Source organism: Lepisma saccharinum, chromosome 11 (genome assembly GCF_977018435.1).
Source record: "Lepisma saccharinum chromosome 11, izLepSacc3.1, whole genome shotgun sequence".
Lineage (NCBI taxonomy): Eukaryota > Metazoa > Arthropoda > Insecta > Zygentoma > Lepismatidae > Lepisma > Lepisma saccharinum.
Window position 1 is genome coordinate 12,456,390 of NC_139239.1, and position 13,459 is coordinate 12,469,848.

The 13,459-nt window shown below is 37.6% G+C and overlaps 1 protein-coding gene across 2 annotated transcripts in view; it reads right to left on the reverse strand.

Moving 5' to 3' along the window:
• Nucleotides 1–13,459, reverse strand: part of LOC145995140 (activating signal cointegrator 1) — a 47,635-nt gene that overhangs the window by 32,211 nt on the left and 1,965 nt on the right. For both annotated transcript variants that reach the window (XM_083131682.1, XM_083131683.1), the window contains exons 2-3: nt 12,649–12,767; nt 3,879–4,045 (exon numbers count right to left, since the gene is read on the reverse strand). In XM_083131682.1, the coding sequence (XP_082987808.1) occupies nt 3,879–4,045; nt 12,649–12,767 (286 nt within the window). The remainder of the gene's footprint in view (nt 1–3,878; nt 4,046–12,648; nt 12,768–13,459) is intronic.

A 13,459-nucleotide genomic window follows, 5' to 3' on the forward strand; every position in this document is an offset into this window, starting at 1 on the left:
TACCACTATATTTTTAGTGAAAACCCACAGAAAATTCCCCCTGTTATAGTTGGAGTGAAAAGTGTTTGTTTTAAGGGCCATGTGTGATGAGGTGCATGCAGGATATGTAAGTACCATGCTTTTTGTTACCTATTTGTTGGTTCTAAGTGTAAAAACGAACCTATAAGTTTGTGCAGTGCTTGTGTATAGTTAAATATGTTAACATCAGAATATTAAATGTGTCTTTCCAACATCTTGATTTATCAATTCATATTTGGGCGGGTAAGTCCGGGAAGCGCACTTCTCGCTCCGGAATAAATAGGCTGAAAGTCCCTATGATAAACCAGCAATCACTCCTCGGAATGGATGCTGGTCTATTGGGGACATCCTCCATGTTAATGGTCACTGGAGGACAGCGTAGAGCTGCACGGGGATAGGTGTGTCCAGGTTGCATAGCCAGGTATTTTTGTGGGTTCAATGAAGCCCAAGGTGGGTGAGTAGGTTAGGTTCATCCTTTCTATCACTCGGCAACGTAACCTGGAGGCACGTATCCCTGGACCAGCCGCGTGGACGAGACTATTCAACTCCTGAATCTATCGTCAGTCATTTGTCTGTCTTTTGTTTGTCTCGCACTCCCGCCCTCGCGGATCGCAAAGGAGGGAAGGAGGCTACTGGACTTTTGTAAGAGAAATGGATTGTTAGGAGGTAATAGCTGGTTTAAGAAGAAATATGACAGTCCAAAAATTACAAGTTACAGTTGGAATAATGAACAAAAGTCTGTAATAGATTATATATTTAAACAAGGAAGTAAAGAAGATACTGAACAACATTAAAGTAATACCCAGTGAGAACTTTGACAGTGACCACAGGCTACTAGTAGGAGATGTGACGAGATGGAAAATAAAAGATACAAGGGAGGAACAAAGAGAACAATAAGAGTGTGGAAATTGAAGGATAAGAACTAAAGTGCCAAGAGATGAACCCAAAGGAGTAGAAACAGAATGGACAAGATTTAAAACAGAATTAGTAGAGGCAGCCGAAAAGGTATGTGGAAGGACAGGCAAGAAAATAAAGAAATGCCATGGTGGAATGAAAGAACTAGAGGCGCAATGAAAAACAAAAATGATGCATTTAAATCACAAAATGCACGAAAAGAAGAAAGAGGCAAGAACAGTAGTAGTAAAGAAGGAAAGAAGAAAGTGGATGGAAGAATGGGCCAAAGTGCTAGAAGAAGATGTAGATGGGAACAAGAAATATTGTATGGATTAGGGAGAGAGAGAGGAGAAGAGAAAGAGGAGACAACTGTAAGCTAAGGGATGAAAAGGAAAACGTTGTAGACGAGGATGAAGAAATAAGGAGAATGTGGAGAAATAATTTCGAGAAATTGCTGAATGTGAAAAAAGGAAATGAACATGAAGAAGTGAAAGAAAAAGAAAACTGGAAGGAAAGAAGTGGAGGAAGCACTGAAGAGAATGAAGAGAGGTAGAGCACCTGGAGTATATCAAGTGCCAGTGGAAATGAAACTAGGAGCAGGAGTGACTGGTGTGCAGTGTGTTGAAAACAGTGTGGCAAGAGAGAGAACTGCCAAGAGATTGGACAAGTCCCCATATTCAAGAAGGGTGATAGAAAGGAATGTAAAAACTACAGAGGAATAACACTAATATGCCACTCAGCAAAGGTGTATGAGAAAATATTAGAGAAAAAAATAAGGGAAGCAACAGAGCCGAACATGAGAGAGGAACAGTATGGATTTAGAAGAGGCAGATCAACAGTAGACCTGATATTCACCATAAGGCAAATACAGGAGGCACCATGAGTATGGAAATGATTTGATTATGACATTCCTAGATATAGAAAAGGCATATGGCAGCATGGACAGAACAACGAGATAGTGTGTAGAGTGCAGAGCACATACAAGGCCAACCAGGGCTGTGTGAAGACACCAGTGAGAAGAACAGAGTGGTTCAGTATAAATAATGGACTAAGACAGAGAAGTGCTCTTTCCCCACTGCTCTTCATAATTACAATAGCAATTAACGAAGAGGTGGGGAAGAAGATAGGAGAGGAAGAGATGAAGGCCCTGTTGTTTGCTGATGACTTTGTAATATGGGGAAACAGGTAAGAAGTAGTACAGAGACAGCTTGATAGTTGGAATGAGGAAATCAGAAGAGCAGGAATGAAATTCAGTATAGAAAAGAGCAAGGTGCTAATAACAACAAGAAACAGAGCCAGAAAGGAACGAAGAATAAAGATGGACATGGAAGAGTTGAGGGTAGTAGAAAGCTTCAAATATCTAGGAAGCAAAATTAAGAGAAGTGGAAGAATAGATGAGGAGGTAAACAGAAGAGGACAAATGGGTGGTGGACTATATCAAAGCGTACAAAGGTTAATATGGAACAGGGATATACCTATGAAATGGAACATATATTATGTGCCGATAATTATGTATGGAGCAGATGCTTGGACAATGACAGAGAGAGACAAAAGAAACATGCAGCCAGTGGAGATGACATTTTTAAGGAGTATATTGGGGAATACTAGAAGGGATAGAATAAGGAATGAGGAATGTGGTGAAGCTTCAGGACAGGATAGATCAGGCACAGATGAGATGGTTTGGACACATGAAGAGGATGGATGCAGAAAGACTACCAGTAAAAGCTTACAATGAACGAGTGGGAATAAGGCCAAGGGGGGAGACCAAGATGTCGGTGGAAAGAGCAGATAGCGGAGAGTGTTAGGAGAAGAGGACAAGATTGGAATACCGTGGAAAGAGAGGAGTGGTGGAAGACCAGGAAGAAATGGAGAGGCTTGACTTCTATGCCGAACCAGCCAGAGGCAGGAAACTGCGAAGGATGATGATGATTTGTACACATATTCGGTTTTGGCTACTTTACATATTTTTACATATTATTTCCATATTTCAGAACATTTCTCAACAAATACTCCATATTGGGACAATAACTACATGTCCCCGTGCGATCGAAAGAGTTGGGTGAATTTCTTGCAAATAACTGACAAATTCTGAAGGGATGTTAAAGGAACGAAAGTTTACGACCTTTTTTATACCTTCCAATTGTGATAATTACAAGTATTGTGTCATACGAATAATGTTTTTTTAAAATTTTTTGGTTGTTATACCTCCCAACTGTTTGCTTGAGCTATTGTAAAAACACTTCAAAACCTGTTTCCTTATAATTGTTGTCAACAATAGATAATGAGAGCTCAAGCATTGGCTTCTGGGTGTTACAAAAGTTTTTTCTAAGAACTCAGGATATTAAGAAATTCGTAAGGTAATGCAGTGATATGTGGTGATTCAAGTGTGAAAATAAACGTGGACTTAACTCCAACTGACATTGCAAATTTTAAATACACTCCCATTACTTTTTGCAATATTGAATGCAGTTTTAATCAATACAAATCCATCTTAAGAGGCTACAGAAGGAAATTCACCAGAATATGAAAACACATTTTGTATTGTTTTACAATTAATGTCAATGTAAGGACACTGTATTTTATGTAGATTGAGTAGCATCTTATATTATTAAAAAGGTATTTTTTTACAATTTAAAGTCCATATTTAACTCCATATTTTGGGTGAAAATAACTAAATATGTATTTATATAACACATTTTTACTACATATAAATATGTTCCCTGATTATCAGATATACATGAACTCTATGGTTAATGGATAAGCACCACATGTTAGAATGGCCACCTCATAAAAAACAGCCATAATGTGCGTAGCTAATCTGAATTCAATACCACTATAAATTGAAGTTAGAAATTCCTGTCTGTACAGTCGTGGAAAAAATGAGTTGCAATAACTCCATTTACTTGCAATGGGTCATTACAACCCAAATGTGTCTGTGACTATACATTTCATAATACTTTTCTAACCTGCATTTCTTTTTCTTTGTTGGCACCTTCTTCATTAAACTGGAATTTGCCTTCATTATTTTGGTTTTTATTTTTCTTCTTCTTCTCTGATGCTTTGGCTACTATATAATCCTCTTGGACATCAGATTTCTTATATGCCTGAACATCTGGGGGCACACCCATAACACCTGGAAAAGGATATATATATAAATAAACTTCTACCATTAAATAAATTATTATTACAGAAATGTTACAAATTGAACTGGAAACTTAAAAAGTTGGTGTTTTACATCATGTGTTGTCAAAATATTAATTATATAAAATCACAACATGTACCTTACTTTGTACTACAAATTTTTGGACCGACCTTCAGGATGGGTCATGGAAGGGTTAGAATATTATCAGACTCTGTGTCATCCTCACTTTGGCATTGAGTAGTACATCAGATAAAATTACCCTTATCTACTATCAGATCCTCTCTTGGAGTTCCAGAGCTGTGTGAGGTTTCAGAACACTTCTGCTGACGTATGCATCTGGAAATGCTGTCCGAATTGCCTATGGTCTGTGCTGATGGGAGTTTCTGCTGGTGAAGAATATTTGCATAATGTATGGAATATTTGTTGACGTCCAAGGCAACATCAAACGATCAATGACTTGAATGGGAGATCAACATTAACTCCGAAAGTCAGACTATGAAATACAATACATTTTAAAGATTGGTGAGTGTCCATGCTCTTGTAAATTAAAAACGAAAAGTGTCCTATTATTATGGGGCACACTGTATAATGAATAATTATCCATATATCGAAGCTAAATGTGTAAAAATATAAGAAAAAGTTGGTTTGCCAGCAGTAAGTATAGTAACATGGAGAATTACGGCACCACCACTGTGAATGTGGCAACCAAGTGTTCAATTTCTCTCATGAAGGGAATGGTGTCCTCTGGCTACTCGGACAACCCTCCGGAGTTACTGTTAATGGATGGAAGGAATAACATGATAGATGGCAAGGTCTTCCAGCAGACGACAGACCACCGGTTGTTAGGAACTGTGCTCGAATAAACTTTCTGAACTATAACAACAAGATTAAGACATCAAGATTTTTGACTTTTTAATCCTCTAAATATTTTAACTATTTGATCCATGCTTTAACACCTTCATGGCTCATTCTTTCCTCCTATCCCTGAAGTAGGACTAAGGTCAGTCCAAAAATTAAGAGAATAAAACAAGGTATCTTATTTTCAATAATCCTGGGTTATTACATGCATCTGTAATGATCAATTGATCTGCTATGGCTTGACAATAGCGAGTGGTTACTGCTGTCACCTTATAATTAACAATTTCTAGCTTTCATTCCCAATGGAGGTACTTTGAATAGTGATTGGGGCACTATTTTAAACTGTAGGCCCACTCTCAATTAGCATACCTGAGCATGAAGTGAACTAGAGAGAAAACTTGATCCGGTTAAATTTCCTCTTCACATAATAGTTTTTCTTGTATGTACGCATTGCTTGCATTATAGAATTATTTTCCTGTAGTTTACGGTTATTACAAGCATAAGAAAACAGTTTTTCTTTGTTTTCTTCTACCAGATGTGGCAACCACAGGAAAATATAATATAAGTTGTTCATGTTCAAAAGATTATGTGGGACAAACAGCAAGGAAAATGGCAATAAGATGGCACAAACATGATTTGGACATTATAAATCTAAACCCAAGAACAGGTTTGTCAACTCATATCATCGAAGAGAAGCATTTGATTAAAAAGAGAAGGGTTTTAAAAAGATTAACGGGAAACACAGAGTTGAATGTCTGGGAAGCTTCGTTCATTGCAGAAGAACACTGGAATAAATTAAATAATGAAAATGGTAACATAGATCCAGTATGGAGTTTTCTTTTTCACAAATGGAGTAAGCCACCATCTTTAAAATTTAATGTAACAGAAAACATCAAGAGACTTTGTGAAAACAATGATGAATTTGAATTACCTAATGATAATTGGGATTCATAATTTTAAAAAAATCTGAAATAAAAATAAAACAGACTGCTTTTTTCACAGTTAAGTTGCTATATTACAACAATGTAACATTGACAACATCCATTATATAACAGATTCTTTTTGTTTAAAAAAATTACTAACCATTGTTATAACTGTATCTTTAGTCAAAATGAAAATAAATGTCTGATGAAAGGAGCGTGTGTTCTCCTGAAACGTCACAAAGAAAAACTGTTTGCTTATGCTTGTAATAACCGTAAACTACAGGAAAATAATCCTCTTCATATGTTCTGACAAACTGTTATTTGTCATATCTTTATTGCCATTATTTATTAAAATCCATTGTTACTATATCTTCTGAGGCTTTTTAAACCCAACTTTAAAAAAGATAAAGAAAAGGCTTTATTATTCTAGGTAAGCATTTCTCTGCAGTGCCACAAATTAGGTCACATATTGACCAAACAAGTTCATCCAAAAGTTGATATTTCTACTGTGAGGTTCATGCAGGGCTTCCTTTGTGCCAAATTTCAGAATTTTTCAAGAGGACACATCTGAGATATTTAATCCCGAAAACTGTCAAAATTCCATAAACGGCCATGTTTGAGCCTATACTGTGAAAAAGGGTTGCATACCCTGCTGGTATGTCTACACATAAAAAAAATGTCAAGCCTTAAGACTTCTTTAAAAAATTGGGCTTAAAAATAGAATTTTTAAACTATTACCCAAATTTCCACCATGATTTTCATACTTAGGATGGAATCTTGAGCAAAACTTATCCAAATATCATAGAAAATATACTTCATTATCTACTAAATTAATTTTGCTCCAGGTCTGTAGCTCTAAAGATTACTGAGATATTAAGGTTTCTGTAAACTGCCACATAAGCAAAAAAAAAAAAAAAAAAGTCATGCCCCAGGTTACAAAAATGGCTGCTCCAGGAGAACCAAGGACAGGAAATTTTTTTGAATATTTGTTTTGACATCTAGAAACATGTACAAATGTATGTACTACAAATGAAAATTTTCTAAAATGGTCATGCAACCATCATTGGATGATTTGATATGGAATGACAATCCTGAAAAATGGCGAACAGCTTGTTGGTGGTGTATGGGTAGTTTGACCTGCACTCTAACTCATCCCACAGATGTTCAATGGGTTGAGAACAGAGCTCTGGGGCGGCCACTTGAGTTCATTAACTCCCATGTCATCAATGGTTATGACTCGTGCTGCATGGATGGGCATGTTGTCATGCTGAAAATGGTTGCCACAAGGAGGAGAGCATGAAGTTCTCTAATATTGCATGACAGGCATTCAGAATTCCAGGCACCAAACCCAGGTGACTAACACCATACCACGGAAAACAGCCCCATGCCATGATTCAACCCCCACTGAATTTCATGGTGGGGGACAGTACACTCCGGTAAGAACCGCTCCGAGGACATTTGCCACATCTACAGAAGACAACCAGATTGATACATGTCGTGTGAATCATCACTCCACAGGATTTTTTTTTTTTTTTTTTGTTGTTGTTGTTGTTGTTGTTGTTGTTGAAACCACTCGCAACATTCTTCGCACCACTGAAATTGACGTGCCAAATTCTGGGTAGCAATCATTGGCTTATGAGCTGCAGTTCTCCCATGGAATCTCAGTGTCACCACCAGGCCTCACTTAATGGTATGAGTACTGGCATAACTTCCCGATGCCATTCGAAAGTCTGTGGCCACAGTGTCCAATGAAGCCTGCCGGTGTGACTTCACCATACATCAGAGCACTCACCAAACCATATCAGTCAATTGTTTTGGCTTCCAGAGTTACAGCTGTGGTTTTATCACACCTCATATTTCCATTTTACCACTACATCACTGCCTGTTGTGTACGGCATTAGGAACCTCTCACAATTCTCGGATGGAAAGTCTGAATCAGTGGGCACTGGTAATCATATCTAGTTCAGCCAGTGGCGAAGCGTGCTGTCTCTGGAAGGGTAGGCACAGGACGGAGCAGGGTTTGGAGGGAGGGGAAGATGTGATTTTTTTTTTTTTTAACAGTAGTATGTTAAAATATAGCCCCTAGAAAATAAAAGATAACATATTGCCTGAATCTCGTCTACTTAAGTCGGGATAGTGATTGTAAAGGATAATGTAGTGATTAACGCACTCGCCTTATAATCAAGAAGTAGAAGGTTCGATTCCTCCTGGAGGCATTGGTTCAGATTCTTCTTTAATCTAGTCTCGATTAGATATCTGAGAATAAAGGTGCTTCTGTCTCGAAGGTCAGAAAAAAGTGACAATGATACTCGATGTTCTGACCACACATCACCCAATGAAAAAGCCGTTCTGTCAGGCCCTAGCCATCTTACATTTGTTAGATTAAAGCTGCTCGTAAAAATTATTTGCTACTTCAATAACAGTATTGTAAATGTTTCTCGCATTACAGAAATGGTTGGTTCACTTGATCGTCACTTAGCGTTTATTTCTTTTTAATGCTGACCTCCGCGGCAGATTGGTTATAACAGCGTGCTACGACAAGGGCCTCAGGTTCGAATCCCCACCTGGGCATAGGTGTTCTTCGTGAGTGTCATCATATTATTGCTCATTCTCATCTTCCCAATTAGCCAAAAATGGCAGAAAGCCAAGTAAAATAAACTAAATCTATCAATCAATTATTTCTTTTTAACTTTTTATGCATATAATTCTTCTTCAACAGGCGACTTTTTAAAAAAATTATAATATGATTTAGAAAATGATGAAATGCTAAATGAGAACACGGACTGTGTAACACACCGACCAGAAAATTTCAGTAACATGGATTTTCTTTATACGTTTGCACTGTACGTACTTTGCCCCATTTAAAGTAGCGCGTTTTCAGTTATGTCACTAATCATGAAAGGAAATTTCGTCTCAATATCCCTTTCCTCAAAGAAATAAAATACTTTCCATCTCTGAATCGAGATTGGTGGGGGGCACATCCAGCAGCTAACACTTCGCGAAAAGCAATTCCTCAAAAGAGCTGAAAGCACCAAACTTAACACTGGTAACCAACTCGCATGCATTATTTGCAGTTAGAATTCTAATAATGCCTACTTTGATAGGTTAGGAGGCCAGGCTTAGATGTGTTAGCAACACATTTTCGCTACATGTTAGCAGCTGGGTGTGTTCCGCTCCCGGCACAGCTCTGAATCTTCCATGGAAACACTGCTTCAACAAGCTCTGTACGTCCACTGCCTGCTTCGTAACGCGCTCGTACACGATCGGCACTCTTCGGAAGTCAGGGAGAGAGGGTGAGAGAGAGAAAAGAGGCCGGCCTCTCAGGTTACATTACAGGCGAACGCGCCCCTGAAATTATGCTTTCCCGCACGAATCACATAGGTTGTTATGGGACCAGCTGAGGCACTCTCGGGCGGGCCTCGCTGAATGCTCAGATACGGTTCCAGGCAGGGTTGCAAACTTGCGTTAATTATCGGAAGACCAAGAATTTCAGTTTTCTTTTATTAAGCGTCGTTTAATGAAATTTATAAGTAATAAAATAATCCGTTATAGACAAATATATTAGGGTAGGCCCGGCCTCCAGGCCTCATAGGATGCTTCGCCACTGAGTTCAGCCTCACTCAGCCTGGATCTTTTGTTTTTTGATTTGATTGATTGAGTTGGTGTTTTAAGTCCACTTTATGCACAGTAAGGCTAAACGTGGACTGAACCTATAGTTTAAAGTGGTATCCGAACCACTATGTGCCTACATCGGGTATCGAACCCAGAACCCCTTGATTACAAGGCAACGATGCTAACACTATGCCATCGGGGAAAGCCCCTCACTCAGTTATGATTGTCTGCTCATTTTGACTGCTGGCAGCAGTATACATATCTACAGTGCACTCATTGTGCGCCGTGAGTCATTCTAGTGGCTCATGATGTGTATGGGTGATCCTCCTTACAGTTCAAGGGGTGTCCGGTAATTATTTGCAATCATGGACGTATATGTAGTTCACGTAAAGGGGGGGGGGGGAGTCAACTTTTGGTATTATTGGGGTTTCTATTTCATAAGTGAAAATCCGGAACACAGCTGACCTGAAGTTTGTAGGGGAGCGAAGGGGGAGGTGCTGGACCCGACAAAGTTGTGTGTATGTACATAGCCATTATCATATTCTTTACACTTCATAAGAAGAAACAGAAATCTATTTCGAAGTATATCATTGACATAGACCCTCTGATTAGGGGGGGGGGGGCAAAAACCTTGAGGAAAGTTCAGTCTGGAAAGAAAAACTAATTTTATCTCACTCTTTTGGTCTTATTGCATCGAGGGTGTGTGTATATATATAATTACATTATACATATTATTTAAATTCATTACATAATCAATTCATCCTCCAAAAACAAATCAACAGCAAAATTGATAAAAATTGTCTCTGAAATGTGCGCGCACCTTTACGACGAACAACTGATTGACTGATTTGTATTATTTTACTTCGCGAAGATGGGAATGAGTGATGATATGATGAAATTGATGAATGGACACTCACAAACATCCATTCCCAGGCAAGGATTCGAACCCGGGACCCCTGACGTCGTAGTGTGATGTGCTAACCACTCCACCACAAGCTGCGGCCTCCAAACAATTGTTCCTGCATTTAAGACAAAACTCTTTAGCAGCAACAGTTTGAACTTCTTAGTTGTCATTATTTCTCTCTCTCTCTCTCTTTCTCTCTCTCTTTCTAGTAATTTACAATGCAGTACAGAAAAGAAGTAAAATGCGAGCAAAGCAAGCAAGAAAAATTTGTGATCCAAATTATTGCAAACTGAAAACAACGTTGATTTAATAGGGTACAAAAAAAATCATGGAGCAGCATGGCATTCTTTCTACATTTTTTCATTTAGATTGTTTGGCACCGAAGGCCAACTCCCGATAACATTTTAAATTGAGTGGGCTCACTGCAGGTTCTCTTGGCCGTCTGGAAGAAATAATGCAAGAAAGACATAATAACTAATACCATCTTGAGTGTCCTTTTGTCCTGCTACTCTTAGATTCGGCTAGCATTGCTTCCTTTTACTTAAATGTTTGCCCCCTCCCCCAGAATTGATTTCCGTCTACTGCACCCCCTTACCTCGTAGTTGCTTTGAACTTTCATCAGCTTGAAAATATAATATTGTTTACTAACAGCAGTAAGATTTCTCTACACTAAATTTCTAGGTGAAAGTATAATACAGGGAAATGGAGATCTGGAAGGGGGACAAGGCCACACTTCCACCTTAGAAAACAAATGCCAATCTAAAAGTATATATTTCACACATATAATTTGATTTCCGTTACAGTAATTTACATTTATTATAATGGGGATGCAATAATTTCAAATTCAAGTGGTGTTTTTGAGGGAGCAACGCTATTATCGGGGTAATATGCCCCATGGAAAAATACCTTGCTAGTCCCTCCATGGAAAAAATCTACGGACGTCCATGATTAGGGTGGGGGCAATTTTTTTTAATATCTCTTTTAGAATACTGACATGTTCACAGTACCCCTTTTGAGGTGCCCAACATAATCTTGCACTGTATGAAACAAATTGGTTAGAACAAGTGAAGATGTTTCAAACTCCCCACAGGTTACACAGTGAAGATACTGAAGAGCTTACTGAGATATTTCTCTTCTACTAGTAAATATTATAAGTAAATTGTATATGTGAATACAATTCCACAAGCCACGCTGATGCTTTTCTGTTCGTCTTGTGTCAAACAACTTGAGAATGTTACATTGTTTGCCTGATTTTTGTGCACTGCATTTTTAAAAACCAAATTCCTTTAAGAAAACTCGAAGGGAAAAAATATAAGTGATTTGAGAGTCCCAATGCAGTTTCTTATCGCAGAAATTCCGAAATGATTAGGAAATTGCAGATATTTGGTCTACAGTCCCATCTAGTGTGTGAAATTACGTAATTTCCTTCTCATCCGTATCCCGTTCTATATGTCTCGAATAAGCCTGAAGAAATTTTAATGAACAAGCGGATAAAACAGGTAATTTGGTAAATTTATTGAACCTTAAGGGAGGGGGGGGGGGTTGGACCCATTCAACCCCCCTTAAATATGCCCATGTTCGCAATATAGTGTATTATTATTATTATTATTCAAAACATACAAGATTTGAATTATTCAGGAAATATCCTGGTTCACTTTATAAAAATAACCAAACTGAAAAAGACTCAGGAGATTCCCACAATCTTCAGACATTGGCAGGATAGATTGGATTTTGTTTATGACAGTTTTAAAGTAAAATAAGTGAGAACATTCTTGGACATAAAATTTAGCTAAATATTTATGGACTTACTGTAAACCAAGAACCTCAGGAAGAAGAGATGACATATCGTTGCAATAAAATAGGAAGTACATAAATGATTAGGATATTCACCACAATACATGTTATTAATATTAGGGCTGAGGGAGGTATTGAAAATTGGTATCGAATTTAATCACTTATACCTTTCCGGAGTCTGATAAATCAAACACGGTCCTGGAAAAATACCATTCAATACTTTCATTGAGTCTATATATATATCCTGTAAATTATGCAAGAGAACTTGATTTCGTGATTAAACAATTGCCTCTTGTGAAATTATGAATATTTTAAAGCAAAACTCAAGTAGATTGATATGGTAAATAAAGTTACAATGAAAAACTAACATATTTAAATTTATACATAGCTATTCTGAACAATTTTGAACTCTTACAATTTTCATGTATTGGCATCAGTACTGGTGGGAATTAGTATGCCATATTTAAAATCAAGTTTTCTCAATTGTTAGGAATCATACTGACCTGGCTGCCTCCTTGATTGAAGCTGTAGGAAAAACTGATAATGGCGCTTGTTGTTGAAATCTAACAAGTCCCTCAGGTAGTTTTCAAGATCTCTTGAATTTTCAATCGACAAAATATATCTGAAATACCAAAATAAAAATCTACACTTGAGATTGCACTTAGTAATACTCTTAGACTGTACAAAATTACATTCTGATATAGGAAAAGTAGTGTTTTAGCAATCAATGGAAAGATAAAAAAATGAATCTTGTTTGTAATATTGCTTGTCCCATTCAAAATACATGAAGTCCCTTTCCCTTAACATGACACCACCAAAGCTGAAAATGCCATCTTGCAATATGCACTAGGCGATTTTATACACACCTTTCATATAATCATGTTCATAAAAACTTTTTCCAAAATGGTGGATCTTTTCTTTCTTTTTTAGCAAGCCGTACGGCAAAGTTCAAGTTAACTAAATGCTCAGATAAGCTAATTGGGACTGGGCCTACAGTACAAAGGGTCTATGGTCCAAGTATGTACTGTTTTGCAATGGAAATTGATGTGGAATTAATTTTGAAATTTGGATTTATAATAACTGTTCACATAATCTGTTCTCAAGCAGCCCGTTTGATCCTCGGGTGAAAACTTGTGGTATGAATGCACAATATAGAGAATGTCTCAAATTCCTTTCCTACTTCTTATACTCACTAAATATGCAGTCCTGGTAACGTATCTGGAGTTAATATTTGGGGGTCACGTGTAAAAATTGTACACTTACGTCTGTCTATATATGTTGCAAAATTACATTCTTCATTACCACAATCATTCT